Source organism: Rutilus rutilus (assembly GCF_951802725.1).
Source record: "Rutilus rutilus genome assembly, chromosome: 8".
In the NCBI taxonomy this organism is placed as follows: domain Eukaryota; kingdom Metazoa; phylum Chordata; class Actinopteri; order Cypriniformes; family Leuciscidae; genus Rutilus; species Rutilus rutilus.
Window position 1 is genome coordinate 23,214,112 of NC_140222.1, and position 19,386 is coordinate 23,233,497.

The following is a 19,386-nucleotide window of genomic DNA, read 5'->3' on the forward strand; positions in this document are numbered from 1 at the left end:
TATGTGTGCGACATGAACAGGAAGCTGCTTGGATCAGCTCAATTTATTAACTGCTTCCAGATTGAGCCGTGTTTTTCAGACCGTCTCTATAAATAAACTGTTTTTAAGTTGTTAGCTTGCTTATATAAAGTTTAATGGCAATCGTAAATTAAAATGGGTAGTAATATATGTAAATATTAAAGTCACCATAGGGAAGTCTTTAAGTGCTGACTTTAAATATCATATATCTAAGTAATATTATATCTAAAATTCAATGTAAATGTATTGATATTTTAAACTTACATTTTACATGGTGATGGAATAAAATTAGATGGAAGGAAAAATCATTTCAATGCTTTTGCCTTTGCCTCATAGGCTTTGCTTGCATAACTTTTGTGTTACCTGAAGAAAATCGGCATTAGTTTGCAAAAACATTTCTCTCGCAAAAGTCATATAGCTTCCTCCCAAAACTGTGAGAGCAAATGCGAGAAAACACGAAAGCACTGAATTATAATTTCCCCTTCGCTTTTCTTCTCCATTAACATGTTTGTGTTATTACAAAGTGAAGAGGAAAATTCGTGAACTGCATTTTTCCAGTTTGGTCTTTATTTGTAGAACGATTTCACAAAGACAAGACACAAAAGAGTTAAACACGACAGATGTGCATAGAAAAAGACACAACAGACTAGCATAGCCAACTAACAAAAAAGTTTGCGAACTTTTTTACGGAAAAAATCACAGTCACAATGTAACAGTTAACGTTTACTGAGATACACAATATTGTAAGGCCTGTTCACCCCAAGGACAATAACTATAACAATTAAGATATACTTCTAAAAAATCCTTCAAAATATAAAAGAATAGCAGAGTTCACACCACAGCTGTAACGATAACGGCACAGAGAAACGATATCGTCGGAATCACTTTCAGAACTATTTTCTAACCCCAGCTGAAGAACAATAAAAACAACGACAGCCAATCAGAATCCACCAGACTTAAAGAACTCTAGAATTTAAAGTGGCAGACGACAAACCTGCAGCATGCGCTTAGAATAAACAGAACGATATCGTCCGCTGGTGTGGATGCTAATATAGTTATCGATATATTTATAGTTATCGTTTTTGGTGTGAATGGGCCTTGCTGGTTTCTGGTAACAAATACAGAACACGATTTTGTTCTAGCACTAACATCTAAAGTGACGCAATCACAAAAACGCGCAATGCTAATTCTACGTATTCAGTATTCTTTTACAAAGTACACATTAAGTTCATCCTCACTGACAAACGGATACGAACAGATGAATGTCATCATTTAACTTTAAAATGATCAACTACTCTAAGGACTACACAACCGTTTTCTACGAAACTTCTGTTGAATAACGAATAGTTTAAATAAAAATAGTTTACGAATAAGACATGCAATCAAATAAACGAACGCAGATTATGTACAAAAAGATGCACAGTCACAAATACGCCCTTAGACAATTTCTCTGTGTACACCGACTGCAAGACGTTCATGTTTTGTTTTGTTTGTTATATTATTAGAAATAAAAATAATTTTTAAAAACTAAAAATCTAAATAAATTGATCTCTGGGCATTTACAGTTCTTAAGGCCACACAGTTTCAGTACTATATCCACTGAGCAAACAAAACGCAGGTTTCATTCAGAGGCTGAAGATGTTATCTGGAGTCCTCTGGTTCTGATTTGATGGTCTTCTTGTCCAGAAGCCTGAGCTCTTTTTGAGACCCGTTTTCTGAAATAAAAAGGCAATGGGTTACAATCAAAGACTTGAGATATACAAAGATGGTGCACTCGTGTTACTATGAACAGGAGAAAGTGCAATGGCGGAATAAGTCCCGCCTTCTAAATAAAAGAGCCAATCGCCAATTGGTAAAGTCATTGCGTCACTGCAGCTGTCTTCAGAAGCTGGTCTAATCTGAAAAATTCATTTTTTGTCATGATTTGAGCGTTTAGAATTAAAATTTATGAGACAATTGTCAGATTTAATTGGTGATTTCAAATCGTTTCAAATATGGCCGGTGAGTGAAATGACAGTCACAGTTAATTTGTTTAATATGTATCAATTGGTTAGCTTGCTTGCATTAAGTTAAGCGGCTATGAAGAAATGTGTGGAATCCAGATTCAAGATGATTATGAGGAAATGAAAAATAAATTCAAAGTTCAAAGTTCTAGAATGAGGCATTAGTCAAATCAAGCTAAATAATAAATATTTAGCTAAATGATACTTAATTCTTACCAAAATACCAAATATTTCTCAACATTAATGATAAAACTTTAATGCATTAACTAACAATGAGCAATAGATTTGCTACCGTATTTATTCATCTCTTTTTTACGTTAGTTTATAAAAATACATTTTTAGTTCATGTTAGCTCAGGTTCATTAACTATTACCATATATATGTATGTATATATATATACAACTTTTGATTTTAATAAAGTATTAGTAAATGTTGAAATAACTGAGATTTAATAAATCCTTTAGTATTTTTCATTGTTACTTCATGATAACAAATACATTTAACCAATGTCAACTTACTGTAAAGTGTTAACAAAATACATAATAAAAATACTGCAGAGACAACAACAGTACTAGGTGGAAACTTTTGCACTATAAAATGATCCCTGAACCCCGAATTCATTTAGATTTATTTTGTTGGACGTTTACTTAATATCTTTTCAAAATAATTAGTAGTTTCTGTAATTTCTGTAGTGCATAAGTGCATAAAAACACCTTAAACCTCACTGCCTCAATTCTCGCATCAGAACAGTTTCAATATGTTGGAATTTTCAATACATTTCAGTCATTTCCAGTAAACAAAAAGCATGTCGTAAGTGTTTACGCCAAATTTAAAGGATGGTACTTTTTACTGTTTCAAATCTATATCACCGAATAGACAGTTGAGGGTATTAAATGTATTTTTCAAACATTCAAATCAGTTCAAACGACCAGTGTGCTCAGTAAATGACACTGATTGACATCAGGTTCTGCCCACATTGGGGCGGAAGAAAAAACCCAAAACGTCAAAAAGACGAGTAAATCCTCACCCCCTTCCTCACCTACTCGCGGTGCACTAACGCAGCTTGCACAGGCAGGTAGGAGTTTCAGAGAGAAAGTGCTACCTTCAGAGGACATTTGCATGCAAGAGATTGCATACATTACAAAAAGTTCTCTGAAGCCCTGCTGATATGTGCAGTATGTTGACACATGAGGGTTTAATGGAGCGGTGTAGGTGTCAGTGTGACAGGATGATACTGAGATAAACCTGTGCCAATCCAGGCTACAACATGCATGCAAATACACGGTCCAACAAGACCCATTTTATTATGTACACCATTTTTGAGTTGGTTCTTTGAAGATTACAGCTCTACCTAGACAGCATTTGAAGGCTGTTCCAAAAGGTAGGCGGAAACGTTACGCTGCCTTCTGAAATCCCACATTTTGGCCAAATTATAAGGCAGAACCACATGTATCTTTTGTGAATAGTCTGGGAATCCCAGAATGCACTGCGACAAGAGAGAAGCTGCACACGGTGTGTCGCAGGTCTTAGAATTTCTGCTTATTTAGATGATATTATTGAGCTGAATCAGGACATATTGAATGCATAAATAGAAAACAAAATGACTGATTATATCTGCATATGCCTATAATTTTGTTCCAGATTAGTCACTTAGGAGGTTACATTTCAAATATGATGTTGCTGCTTATGTGCACTAAGTTTGGGGCCAGTAAGTTTTTTTAAATGTTTTTGAAAGAACTCATTTATGCTCACCAAGGCTGCATTTATTTGATCAAATTGACACATTATTATCATTTAAAGTAACGGTTTTCTATTTGAATATGTTTTAAAATGTAAAAGCTGAATTTTCAGCATCATTACTCCAGTCTTCAGTCACATGACCGTTCAGAAATCATTCTTATATGATGATTTTATGCTCAAGATTTTTTTTTTAAATTAATTTTAATGTTTAAAATACTTGTGCAGCTTAATATTTTTGTGGAAACGATGCATTTTGTTTAAGACTCTTTGATGAACAGAAAGTTTAAAAACAGTATCCACTTAAAATGGAAATTCTTTGTCAAAAAATCTTTACTGTCAATTTTGATCAATTTTATGCATCTTTGCTGAATAAAAGTATTCCTTCCTTAATTTTTTTTCCCTAATCTTACTGACCCCACTTTTAAATTGTAGCGTTTGGCAGCACACTAGGTTTTGGAATAGAACTTGGAAAGTTCTTGATGTTACAAGTTCCTCAAAGAACCTGTAAATAGATGGTTTTCTAAAGAACAAGAAAATAAAAAGTTCTTTGAGGAACTTCGAAAGTTTCTCCTATGACATCAGGCAGAAGAACACTTTTTAGTTCCAAATGGAACGTTAATTTCTCAAAGTAAAGTTAGACTACACAACAAGACAGATACATTTATTATGCGGTATTTTTCTTTTCCAGCTTCACTTAACAGTAATCGCTAGCTCAAAGTTGTGAAGAATCTGTCACTAACCTGTGGCTGCCGTCATTCTCTCTTCAGAGTTCTGCTGGTTATGATGTCGTTCCTCTGCGTTCTGTTTGTGATGTCGCTTCAGCTCATTGGCCAATTGCCTTCCCAGCGGAACATCGGTCAGACGCAAGTTTAGGGGTCTCTCGCCTGCATTTAAGCACAGAAAGGTACGTATACTCAAACCACTGATACGAACAATTGCAACAGTTACAAAGTAATAGTACGCAAATAAAGAGAAATGTACCAGAGAGATGCGAGAGACTGCTGTTGCAGTTCTGAGCGGTGGGAGCGAGGTATTTCAGTGCCGCTGTTGGAATCCGCCAGTCCAACGATTTCAATCTCTCCTGGATGGCAGCATCACGCAAGAGCTCCACCTGCTTGGCCAGCAGAGAGTCCAGCTGTCCCTACACACACACACACACACAAACACTGAATGTGAACTGAACAGGAAAATGTTCACAAAAAGGTTTCAAAAAGGCAACGTTTTCAAACAACTTGAAAGCTAACATTTCAAACAAATATACATTCAAAATAATGTTTCGAACAAAGTAAAAAAAACTACAAAACAAAACCTAAAACATTCAAACAAACATTGTTTCCAAACATACTGAGGTTCAAGCAACTTCAAAACAAACATTTACTAAAAACATTGACGAAGTTCAAACAATTCTAAAATAAACATTCAAAGCTCTTTCAAATAATGATGCTGTTGAAAAAAAGCTTTCTAAAAACAAATTTCAAACAACATTAAAGGTGCAGTATGTAATATTGACAGCTAGTAGTTGAAATGGGTACTAAAGTAAAAAAAATGTTCTCCCGCCCCCTCCTTCTCAGACTCAATGCGCTGGTTGCCAGATTGAGGACACGCAACAAAAATGAGCGCAATTAAGGAGACTTACACACTGCAAGTTGATGAGTTGATTTATCCGTATTTTAATATGCCTCTGGATATAGAGCATTTTAGATGGATGCTGATGCTTTTTAGGTCGGGTAGAATCTGTGATTTCTGACGCAGTTTGTTTGCTGGTTTCCATCGCTATACACAGCGTTTTCCGCCAACTGGCAACCTGGGATGTCGAAATACTATTGGGTAAATTGGTAGTGGGCGGGATCACACAGACCCAAACAAAAACAGACATTCCGACACGGAACTCACATTTCAAAGTAGATCAACAAGTATGTGAACTCAGAATATTTCCCAAATATCTGGAAACATATTATTTTTGTAAAAAAAATTATTACATACAGCACCTTTGAAACAAAGTTAAAATAACTTTAAAACTACCTTTCAAAAATGTAAAACTAACTTTCAGACAAACCTTTAAACACTCAAACATTGTTTCCAAACAGAGTTAAAGCAACTTTGAAACAAAAGATGTTAAAATGAAAAATGACTAACAATGTTGAAACTAACTTTAGTTTAGACAAACATTTAAACACTGAAACAAAAGTTTCAAACAAATCATGCAAACGACAGACACCATGTTTTGCGATACATCGCAGACTCAAACTACCTGCAGACTATGTCTGATCGTCTCGTCTCCTTTAGATTTGGCGATTGCGAGCTGCTCTCTCACCGTGTCCTGGCGCGTATGAAGAACGTGAAGGGCCTCCTGTAGATCGTAGACACCGTCCTAAGAGAAAGTGTGAAAAAGTGACAGAGGGATGAGCTCTTGGGAAACTTTCATTTAAACTAGCAGACAGGAGTTTTATATATCCATGATGGCTTGATTTTATTTGCATCTCTGGTGCAAACATGACATTTACACAAATGAAGAAAGCTGTTAGCACAAACTGAGTCATCACATCTGTAGTCCACAGTGACAGAGGAGGTAAGTCATGCTGCTGGCGAGATGAACCATCCAAATAATCGTATTTTACACTTTTGTAGCATCTACATTTTTTTTTTTTACATTTTTCCTAAAAAAAAAATTAAGCCTCAAAGCTCATTAACCTCACATTTAAAATATAAATTACAGCTAAATAAATATAGTATTTAATTTTTTATTTAAAAGTAGTATTAAAATAATATAATTTTATTTGGAAACATCAAATCTTAAAGAACATTTTTTGTATAAACTGTTTTAAAACCATAAATCCCATTGACCTCAAATATAAGAGGTACAGTACAGTAAAGCTTAAAACATATAGTTTATATATAATTTTATTTTTAAATTGAAATTTGGTGATACTTGGCCATAATACTCTTTTGGGTATTGGATACATAAAAGAAGAATGATACATTTGTGTAAATTGTTCATAAAACCTTTAAAAAAAAATAAAACAGTCATCAAATATACTGTGAGAGGCATTGTGAACTTTTATTTTTACATTTGGTTTTAGTATTAGCATTATTATAATTTTTTCCTTTTTGAGTTTTTAGATGCATACAATTATGAAAAACAATCCATTGGTCCTTTTTTGAATGTTTTAATCTTGGTGAAAACTTCAAATACACTTAAAAATACTAACGCATAATAAAAAAATTCTGCCATGGCAACGTTCTGGTTTGTTTCTCACCAGTATTTATCTTGTTATTCTAACAGATTGTCACCTTTGAACGAATTTTCACTTCGTGTCGCCCCTTGACAACCTCCGCATTTTCCTCTGAGGTCATCACGCATGTGTGTGTGTGTGTGTGTGTGTGTCCACGTATGACGTTAGACTCAGGCAGAGACAGCCACAGCGATGCGTGGGTAATTCAGTAAGCACCCACAGGATGATGTCAATTATGTGTTTCAGTCCACTGTGTACTTCTCCGCCTGTGTGGATGAATGATTGTGCGTCTGTACTAAGCTTTTCTTTATCCAGAGAACCCAACAAAACAACTTCCGTCAAAAACAAGCTTTTAAAACTGAGCTAAAATTAATCACATAGAGTTTTAATTTGACGTCTTGAGAGTTTTGTTTGCTACCATTTTGTTGACTTAAAGGCCTCATAGAGATACGAAAACAGCGATATCATTTACTTTTAGATGTTCACCCAGAGGCGCAGAACGTCGCTCATGGGAAAAAGCTGTGAACGCGACATTTCGGAGTGAATCATGACAGTAATTACTCTCCTGAGATTATTAACAGAGAGAGTGCACACACAAACACAGCATTAATTCAAACACAATGGGAAGGCGGCTGGCAATAAATATCATGACAAGAATGCAAAACTAATAAAGAAGTCCCGAGAAACCACCTGGAGCTCGAAATGATTACAAAGCTCAGGCGTCTCATGCAAATAAAGCAATTTGTCGCAGTTCAGTTTATGAATATAAACTGAATCTACAGAACTTGTTTAAACTTACCTCAGATTTGATTCTCTTGGGAGATGGTTCATCTTCATCACCACAGTGGGACCTAAAAATAATGATTTATTTTCAGTTTCCCACTTATTTTTACACCATAAACAATCATTGTTTATCAAAAAGATGGTGCTTGTATGAATAAATGAAGACAATGAAAATATATAAAACTAAAAAGCAAAAAATGGTCAAAATCTAATTGGTTTTGTGACTAATAAAATGCTAATATGCTCTAAACAGTTGACTCAAAGGCCCTGTTTACACCTGGTATTAAGATGCGTTTTGGTCGATCGGATCACAAGACCTCCTGCTTTCCCCCTACTGAATTCGGAAACAATATGGGAAGCGCGCTAGCCAGACGGGATTTAAAATTTGTCGGCTGAAGACCCAAGTTTGGTTTGAAGATGAATAAATGTACCAAGCACAATGTTCTCTCACCATTCCTGATTTCTAACACACAGCAGAAACTAAATCTGTATTTAAATCGTATCCGGGCACTTTCGTATGTAAATTGCATACGTTTATTTTGTCCGTTAGATCAAAAGAAAAAACCCATTCAAACCCACAAGATCTGAAAAAGCCCATGCATTTAACCGCCCATAGACCCTCCCCTCGAGGAAATCATGACAGGAGTGATTGAAAGTGGACAAAAGAGAGATTAAAACAGCAGTTGTAAACAGGGTCTCCCTCGTTTACTTGTGATCCGATCGACCTTAACGCATCATAATATCAGGTGTAGACAGGGCCAATAAGCATTTAAAAATGAATATGGGACAATAGACAAGGTCACAAGGTCGTATGCAAATTTTTGTCCAATAAAATGCTCTTTAGAATGACAATGTCCCTCCCACAATATTCCGGACTACTATATAAACAAAAGCAAGCCCTTCGATAATGTCAACAAAGGGAAGGGTTATACGCTATTTAAATTTTTTTTTTTTTCTATAGAATCAAATGAAGAATTGAAGAAATTGTGCATTACCTGCTGGTCCTGCGGGTGTATTTGTAGGTAACTTCGCGTGAAATCTGCCTGGCCAACGAGAAAAGCTCGTCTCTTCGGGTGAGCAGCGATAGATCTTTCATGCACAGCTGAGCAGATGCTTCATTCACCGTTAGCTACACAATAAATGAAACAACAATGAAAACATCAAACGTTTAGAATCTTACGGAACAACAATTTCTGTTAATCGGCACAATTATCGTACGATGCGGCAATCCCAATATCTTAGCATTCACCCCAACCAGAGGAATCAAACCAACCTCGTGCATCGTAAGTTGCCGGCCGTCCCGCCTCTTGGAATCGAACCGCCCATAGATGGCGCTGTATTTCCGAATCTCCACCTCCTTCTGCGGATCGTCTTCGTTCATCTCGCAGATGTGGCCGATCATCTTGCTGAGCTTCTTATTGGCACGCACGTGTTCTTTGACTTCCGTGAGGTCGCTCTTGGGCAACGTTTGGGATAGTCGCTCTACGCACTCCATCACGCACTGGACGGCGGTGGAATCGAGAGTTTCGAGAGCGTCATGTGGAGAACACGGGGAACAGGCTCCAGACGGAGATAGGCTGTGCTCGCTCTCGCTTCCCCAGAAACGACTCTCGCTAGCCCCTTGCAGTGGGGAGCAGCCTGGCGTCCCGTCCCTGCTGAGATCCAGCCTTCCAGGACTGGGGCTTGTGGGTAATAACGCCCTGGGAACCGCAAGCTGGTTCTGTTGCCCATTGCTGTGGATGCCCGGGGAACTTTCGGGTAGCTTGTACACGGGTATACTGCAAACGGGAAGAGATGTCAATGGTTGGTTGAAGAGGGAAGGGTTGGTGACCCAATCCCGTAGAGACTTCTGGAGCCTCCGAACATGGAGGGGTTTGGTCGCCATTCCAACAAGGGCCATGATCTCGAGGAACTCTTCCTCGCCAGCCTCGCAGAGCTGCTGCACATCGTCGCCGCCCTGCTGGATGAAGGCTTCGTAGTAGCAGAGCAAGTTTGCCTTCTGCAGGATCCGGTACAGTTGTAGCTCACCCAAGGAACGTGGCAGGACCACTGACATGGCTACACAAGCAAACACATAAAGCAAAACATAGCACTGTCATTCCAAGCTTCTTATCGACAATGTTTGAAGTCAACATGTTATTTATTTCCCGGGAAAGGTCTGTGAACTCTAAGTACGACTGTCACAGTTTGTCTACAGTGGTCATTCATGAAGCCGACGTGTTTCTGTTTGTAACGCCGGTGAAGGCATTTAATGAGGACAACAAGAGCATTTAACCATTGCTTACTGACCATGGTGGGAAGAACAATTATTAAGCTACCCGCAATAGACAAATGACCGCCAAGGCAGTTGAAGGGAACATATGCTGCCCAAAGATATAGAGTTAAACAATGTAACTAATAATTAAGAAAGATAAAAAAAGATGAATAATTCTGATTTAGCGCACACAGTTTTAACTGGAATAGACCTTAGGGTAGCACAATATGGCATTTTTGACAGGAATGAAAACTAAGCTGTGAGGGATAGCAGTATTGTGTGTTCAATGGATTGTACTGTTGTTTACCAACATGCCAATTATTTGACTGATGAAACATCTTTCCAAAAAAAACTTTCAGTAGACAAAAGCTCCATTAAACCATTTTGAAAGTTGTGCGTTTTGAAACTTAAAAGGCAGGGTAAGCGATTTGTCCCAGAATTTATTTATTTTTTTGTGCTGGTTGAAAGTCTCTTCACATCCTGATAGCAATCAAAAAAATATATATATATCATCTGTGGAAGGTGTAGGACCATAAAATATTCATCCAATCATTGCATTCGGACCAAGTGCAATGATTGGACTGTCCATCCTGCCTGTCAACATTATGTATTTTCATACCTCTATTTACCCAGCTGTAAGTCTATCCCTCACAGCCTCGTTTTCATCCAAGTAAAATTCTAGATGGACTAAGGTCTGTACATAAAATCCAGTCGGATGGTCACATAATGTTTATTCACACAAGTTGCAAACTTTCAATGCATTTGAAGCTCAAACTGGATTTGACAACCCTGCATCCGTAGAGAGCTAGAACTCAATGCAACCTCTATCCTACTCTCAATCAGAAATTAGGCTAATGACTTCAAATGGAAATTAATGACCAGTGTATCATCTTTTGTTTGTAGCAAGTGGTGAAAAGATGGCTTATTGTTGCTTTTTAACGTTGAATTAACATATTAACATTGAAAAACATTTGACCTTTAAGTAGTTATTTAGCAGTTGTTTTCATTCAAAATGAGTTATTATATGCTTATTACTGGTACAATCCACTAACAGGTGCTTTCAAAACAGGTACAAGCATAGCCTGGACCAGATCTTTTATCATAACATCACATTCAAAATGTTGCAAGTAGGCTGTGTCACATAAGTTCATACTGATGCAAACACAACGCATTATTCTTCACACAAGCATGGACAGGTTCCTGCAAACTCTTCTGAGAAGATCTCAAACTATTGCTTCACATGCACTTGGGAATCTCTAAGAGATCAATGCATGCAAATAAATCGGATACTGAGTTAGCTCAAACCAACATGCTTTGACAGTCTAGCCTCCCCATCTGAATGTTTATGTATGAAATATTAGTCCTCAGGTTTACGTACCTCTCTTTCGGAGCTGGTGCGCGCGACTGCTCCCGGTGCTCGCCGCTGTCTCGAGGCAGTGCTCCGCCTCTCGCGCAGGAGAGAAAGTGCGTTGAAGACTCATCGGTGCTGTCTCCCTCTCGCGCTGTCTTTCTCTCTGTTGTGCGGGGATATTCCGATGTAAACTGCATAGCTCTCTCACTCCCACGCGCGGACTTGACGCAAATCCTCGCGTGGGCGGCGTTGTGCGCGTGGGACGGAATACCGAGAGCGAGCGAGCGAGAGAGAGAGAGAGAGAGAGGACCTGAACGGTCACACACACGATGACATATTGAGGAATATTAAGCGGTAATACAGTGTGTTTTTTTTTCGACACGAACCCACACAGCCTTCAGCACACCATATGAAGGTTTTTTTTGTGGTGTCCATGTTCGTACATGTAAATAAGGGAAACCTGGGCAGATTGTCGCACTTTTTACCACAGTGAATTTTTATCATGATATGTTTACTTTTGAAAGTCAGTATCTGTGAAAATAGATGCTTACAAGTTTTGTAACAATTTGTTGTAAATACATGCTTTAAAGTTTGGGCTGCAAAAAAAAAAAAAAAAAAAAACGAATAAAATGTGGTTGAATATACGCGAAGAGAGTTAAATAGCGATTTCTAGCGACTTGATTCAACGATTTTCAACGAATAGCGATTTAAATGTTGACATTTAAACTAGTAAATAGCACCAACACAAAATATTTTAAGTACTTATTCAATGTAATGACTGCTAGTGTAATGACATTATGTAATTTAATGTGTGACTTCTATTTTAGTTTTCATAAACGCATGCTGTAATGTCAAAATTCTTGCAACATTTTTGCAACTTACAATGCGGTCGGATTTCTGCATTAATGCATTGTGTGACCATTTTTCTTGTCCCCAGACAGTAAACCCCACAGGAAATTCACTCACACTTGTGTGCAAAAATCCCCCTGAAACCCACCTCAGTAAACTGCTATATAAATGTAAAATGGTCAGAAAGTTTTTTCTCTCTTGCATCTCAGTAAAATTACAGCTTTAAATAAACACCTAAAATAACACCACAGCAGAATCTACCTATAAAGTTAAATAATGCTTTTTCTTTCTTCCCCCACACTGGCCTGAAAAAAAAACACGCACAAGCTGCATATTAAAATGAAATATAATCATAAATCTAAAAGGCTGGATCAGAGGGGCGCATCAGCAGCCTCCCATCTGCCAGAGCATCTTGAGCTATTTTAGGAAGGAGGTTGGGCACAGCGAACAGCCCCTGGGAGGAAGTGCGTGGTGGTTGCTGTCATCCCCAGTTTTGTGTTAGTCTATTCCTCAAAACAAAAGCTTTTCCAAGTCATTTTACATCTTGTGTGACAAAAAAATGACAAGCGACAGCACCTTGACTGCAATCACGGATCCTTTTACTAGAGTTTTGTAAAGTGTATCTGCTCTCAAGGGAATGTGATGTGATATATATACACACACACACACACACTAACAAATGGGTTAACGTTTTTTCAATGTGGGGAATGTCATTTGAAAAATGTCAAATTGCTTTTGTTGTATATATATATATATATATATATATATATATATATATAGCCTATATATATAAATATATAAATCCCTATAGTTATTATGTGTGTGTGTGTGTGTGTGTATATACATATTTATCTACATATACACCATGCATGATCTTGTTCCTTTTTATATAGGAAATAGGTGACCTCTAACATAAGCATGAGAAACATAAGGAAAGAGAGGAAGAGAGAGAGAGAAAGGGGGGTGGCGATAAAAAAAAACTAAGATTCCTTTAATTTGCTGAGCCTATCCGAGTCAAGCGTGTCTTCCTACTCAAACACGCCCACACACGCTTGCCCGCCTACGCATATATGCGCACACACACATATACATAGGCACTGTGTGACGTGCAAACACATCTCGGTTTGTGTGTGTGTATAGGGGCCCCCTTGCTCAGAGTGGGTGTTGTCATTGCAGGGTAGGGCTGTTGACAGGGTACGCGTGGGTTTGCGGTTTTTAATGGTTAAGCTGACAGTTACTCAGAAAATCCTCTTTCTTCCTTCTTTGGCATGCAACTTCACGCTCACTTTCAGATTTAATTAATTGACTCTAGTTTTAACACGCAGAAGACAGTTCTGTCTATAAGACTTTGGTAAACTTGTCTGAGAGAGTAAAACAGTAATGAAGTGATGGATTTCATCACCAGAATAAACAAATAAAGGTTGTGCGGTATGAATCAGGGAGAGTTTAAAGCTGCAATATATATATATATATATATATATATATATATAAAAATATAATGTAAATAATTATATGCGTGTTTACATTTAGTAAATAAAATAAAATTCAATGTAAATAAATGTAATTTAAAATTTATATAATTAAGTTATTTGAGATTTTTTATATTTAGAAAATAATTAAAACATATTTAAAATAGTTTAACCCTTGAATGCATACCTCAGGTTTTTCTTTGACCTGGGACGTCATTCACTGGCCGCCCCCTCATTTAAGTTAGTCAACCTTCTTAGTATGAACAATATAATGGAAAAAATACAAAAGAATGTCTGTTTTCTTATACATTTTTTGTAAAAGATGTATAGGGTCGCTCATGACCCGAGGTGTGTAATAGTGCAAGTATATTTTTTCTGTGCAACAATTGAATCACTGATGACTCATAAGTCTGATACACAATGGTGAAGTGACGTTTCACTCATAGTTACCGCAGGCAGAAAACAAAAGAATAGGAAGTATCATCAGCAAAACTAGAAATGGCTCAACGATTTACTGCAGAGCAAGAACGAGGACTGTGATGATAGTAAAAAAGTCACCTTTATTTCTATAGTGCTTTATACAGTACAGATTGTTTCAAAGCAGCTTTACAGAGATAAACAGAAAAATAACGATTCAATGACGCAAACAGAATTGAAGTCTGCTATAAAGCAGCTCTAAAAAGACAACAGTAAACAGTTATTCAGTTGAAATCAGTTCAGTGTTGATTCGTTTCAGTTCAATAAGTGTCAAGTTCATCAATTATGAATTGAGTTCAGCTATAAAGCAGATGTTGAAACAGTGATGTCAGTTGAATTCTCATCCAAAAGGAAATGAAATATGCTTTATTTTATTCGTTTGTAATTGTTATAAAAAAATAAGGAGCGTTTTTATACTATTGACACAGTTAGAGATCCATCCATGTTAGATATAGATCCGGGTCGCTAAAGACCCAAATATGTATTAATGACTGTTGAAACATTCATGCATTTAAGGGTTAGGAAATGTTTTGTGTAACTTAAGTTTTGTTAATTGGAGATCTTTGTTTACTTCAAATGTTATTTAACAAAACTATATACAACTCTATAAAGATATTGTCCCTTAAAATACCTTTACGGTTCACATTTCATAATCCAATTCAAGTATACGTTGCATGTTTAGAGTTGCCACAAGTGTTGCTTTAGCGGATGGAGCAGCCGTTTCAGTCAAAGTCAACTGGCTAACATAAAGTAGGTAACATAATTCGACTAAGAAGTTTAGGACCAGAACTATGCAGCAAAGTCACAATCTGTTTGTTCAGTTTAGACAGGGTATGGGCCTTCATATGACATCCCTTAACTGGGATGAATTTGTTTGTACTGAACAAAACAAAAATATATAAACATAAGCAGTGACGTGTGTCAGATTACCATGGCGATGTCAGCGTTTCTGCAGTGCGTGGATCCTGTATACCGTGGCTTTATTTGGCAGGATTAGATGGCGTGCCGTCGGCGTGTTTTAAGATTGTGGATGCCACAAAATAACCCAAAGTGTGAAATGGATTACTGGCTGGAGCTTTAACCACAGATTAGATGACAGCAGTTTACAAGCAGACGCGCCATCAACACACGCACACTCATACAGACACACACACACACATATTTGCCTGGTTATTAGCCCCCTTATATAATGCAAGAACACCTCCACTGACCTTCAGTGCCCGATGGCAACCAACTGGGGGAGATTGTGTGGGCGAAAGTGACATACAGACCGAGAGAGATCATGCTATCCTCTCTGAACTGTCAACGCCACAACAATGCCCACATATTTCATATATCAGCCTATCAATCACACTTAGTGCTATGGGGTTGTTCAAATCACTAATCCTAGGTTTTAAACTAACACGTCCCACAATGATTTGATGATTTTCACCTAGCAGACAATACAAGAGGGGAAAATCCTATAGCTTTGAAGGTGTGACCCAAGCCATATCCAGGAGCCGGAATATCCAAAAGACTAGGGCCAACAAGTATCAGCAACATGCTAAAACTGCTCAGAACACCTTGGCATTGTGTCATTTCACAGTGTTGCAGTTTGTTGAAAGTAAAAAAAAAAAAAAAAAAACGAAAATTCTGAAATCGCATGTAAAAGTAAAACAAAAAAAAGTATTTTGGTTATCAAAAAAATGATCATGACCATACTGCAGCTATAAAAAGTTACATTTTAGTCGCAAAAATATTATACAGCATCATTTATAAATATAATTATAATTTTTTTAGTGCTGTCAAGTCGATTAATCGAATCTAAAATGAATGTATTTATGTATGTATGTAACAACAAATAATATACACACACACATATATATTATATATTTATAAACTTAATGTTAGATGTGATTAATTGCGATTAATTGACATCACTAATATTTTTACTATAAAAACCAACTGGAACGTTTGTGGAACATTTTGTTTAGTTAAAACATATACATACACACATATACATATATACACATATACATACACATATACATACATACATATATACACACACACACACATATATACATATATATATATATATATATATATATATACATATATATACATATATATACATACATATATATATATATATACACACACACATATATATATACACACATATATATATATATATATATATAGTAAAAAAAAAAAAAAAAAAGATTTCCAAACTGTGGAAATACCTCTGGTACATTTTCTTTAATGTAAAAAAAAAACGTTCGGAGTTCTAAGTTCAATAATAACATCTGCCGATTTAAGTACATGGAACAAAATGATGGCCCAATTTATTTTTATTTTTTTCAGGAAATGTAAAAGTCTAGATCCATCTTATTGTCAAAGGTTTTATCTCAACATGAAAGATTCCGCATGCGACATGAATAATGTGACATTTCTTCACGAACAAAGAAACGAGAAAGGAACAATGGAAATTCTGAGATCTGACAAACAAAGGACTCATTAGACAAGAGCAACATTATTGAAGATAATAAACTCAATCACCCCTTTGAAATGCAGTAAACACATCAGGCGTGATGATTATCATTTGGAGTCTTTGATGTTTGGCCCTTCAGCTTTGAAAAATGGGACCCATGAGAAATAGCCCCGCCCACAACTCCGCCCACCACACTGGAGGAAATCCTGACTCAATTCATCAGGCCAAAATAGAGAAAATAAGCCATAAATTCAACATGACTGGAAACGAACTGAAACCCTGCCAAGCATCTCTGAAGAAACCTTTTCCTGAATTTGGTGTTGTTTAAACATAAACCACAATGGCAGCAAAATGCTAAAGTCTCAAACTCGACAACCATAGTTTGACTAAAGAGTGTCCAACTGAATGATTCAAACAATATTTGCAGTCCAATCCTCAGTTTGCCTTTCTCATACCAATGACTCACATTTCTTGTATTTCAGCTCAGTCTGCATAACAAACTCTTTATCAAACTATTAACCACCGTCTGTTTATATGACATCTTCTGTGGCCTCCATCTATTCAATGCATTTCACTGTAATTGTGTCATGTTCAGACAGCCATTAGTTGTTTTACTTGGCATTTTACTTCTTTTCAGAGGTCAGGAGGGCCATTCAGCGACCCCATAAGGACACGTTTGTCTACTTTTTAAACCATCCAAATGACTTCCCTAGTTTCCCAATAATCCCTTTCCTTTGCCTGGATGTTCGCTTTCGGAATTTCAGAATAGGCGGTGACTGCCCACACTCGGCTGCCGTGTGGGAACAGTGTTTAAGGGCCGCTGAAATTCACACACAGAATGCCACAATATTCTCTGGATCTGCACAATCTCATGTTGGGGGTTAGAAACCTGCAGATATTTTTCAGAGAGAAATGCTGATTAAAATTAAATTAATTGTGAAACAAAGTCTATAAAGGCCAACTTACACTGGACCAACAGAAGCCAACCAATGCGGACAATCACCAGATTAAAAAGTCACTTGTCAGACATACCACGACCAGATACACGGCAGACAAATTTGGCGAAAACACGTGGCAACCAACACAGGTGATCCAACAAAACCTGAAGAAATGCCGGTTGCCGTCTGTTGGTGCAGTGTGAATTGGCTTTGAGACAAGGTTGAGGAAAAAGATGACCTGGCAAACTTTATTGGATCCTACTTGTATTGTAGTAAAAAGTATGGTGGCAGCACTATGGTACATGATGACATTCAAGTTTCGCTCAATTGAGAGTTTTATCTTCAATTCGTTGAAATGTTTTTGGCTCTACAAAATTCCATAAGAAAAACTATCATGAAAAATATTTAATTTTAGTGAAATGTTTCCAAACATTTTAGTGCAAATTTACCACAAAAGGGTTCATGTGGTGGTCCGAGGTACTTTGAGAAATTACTGTGGCATTATTGAATTAAAAATATTGGTACCACTTTATTTTAAGGTGACGTAGTTACACGTTACCTCATGTGCTTGCTAAAAACAGTAAATTATGCATAATTACAAGTAACTTTAAGTTACTTATGCAATTAATTATGCATAATTACAAATAACAAGTAACCCTAAACCAAACCTTAACACTAACCATAACTATATAGTTAGTTAGTACATGTAGTTAATTAATATTACTCAGTTCTTATTTGAGTAAGTACAATGTTACTATGTCACCTTCAAATAAAAAGTAGCCAAAATATTACAATGGGAAATATCCAAAGAATCGCTACTAAACTCTTGGATAATGTAAGAACCCAAGCCACACAAAAACCATACTAAACCGAAACATTCAGTAGGTAAAAGCAGCCAGAGAATCACTACTAATGGATCCTTGATAACGTTTTTTTTTTTTTTTTACCCCAATTTCCTGCAAGACTTCACTAAACAAACAAGCAACAAACAAAAATTAAACAACAGGAAACAAAGCAAAAAAACAAGACTTAACCGAGCAAAACAAACAAACAAAAACAGCCAACATGGAAAAGCAAAAAACAAGACGTAACTGAACTAAACAAACAAAAAAGGAACATTCTAAAACCAAACCACAAAAAAACAACCCAAACAAACCACAAAACTAAAACAACAAAACAATTTAGCAGGCAAAAAACAACCAGAGAATCAATACTAAAGGCTCTTGGATAATGTTTTCTTCCCCCAAGTTATCTTCACATGAAACTGTGTCAGGCAGTGCTTTCAGTATGTGAGAGTGGCAGCTGTCTATACTTTCTCTCATTCAAACATTCTGATATCACAAATTGCATTGAAGCGATGTCCGACACTTGGCAAAGCATTGTTGCAGGGCATATTGCGTTAGTGACAGCTAATCCCACCGGAGATGAAATATGTGCTGTGAGTGGGTGTGTGCTGCAAATAAGGCGTTTGATTACACCGAAAGAAATGAATTCTGGGAATAATAATAAAAAAGTCGAATCCTTGTACACGGTGAGCAAACATTTTAGCAGGTAATTCAAGTCTATCCGATCATTACCAAGAAGCCACCTATTAAGCAAAGCACTATGGTCTGATTTACATAGGAACAGGAGATGTCTGACATAATCAATTACCAAAATTCAAATTCAAAGATGATCTAAAGCTGGTGTCTTTAATGGTGAGAGAGGTGCTCGCCGACACGTGCAAAAATAAACGCACAATAAAATCCCCTTGCAAAAATTTCTCAAACTCTTTTACACCTACATTACAAATCACAGG

General features: G+C 36.8%; 1 protein-coding gene across 1 annotated transcript; it reads right to left on the reverse strand.

Annotated features, from left to right (window-relative positions):
- Nucleotides 1–570: 570 nt before the first annotated feature.
- nab1a (NGFI-A binding protein 1a (EGR1 binding protein 1)) lies at nucleotides 571–11,601 on the reverse strand. Its single transcript, XM_084416906.1, has 8 exons — nucleotides 11,410–11,601; nucleotides 9,051–9,835; nucleotides 8,773–8,906; nucleotides 7,794–7,845; nucleotides 6,013–6,132; nucleotides 4,743–4,902; nucleotides 4,502–4,645; nucleotides 571–1,733 (listed from the first exon to the last, which is right to left on the reverse strand). Exons 1-8 carry the CDS (start codon nucleotides 11,510–11,512, stop codon nucleotides 1,660–1,662), a joined length of 1,572 nt encoding a protein of 523 aa, XP_084273032.1. The 5' UTR covers nucleotides 11,513–11,601; the 3' UTR covers nucleotides 571–1,659.
- Nucleotides 11,602–19,386: the final 7,785 nt, after the last annotated feature.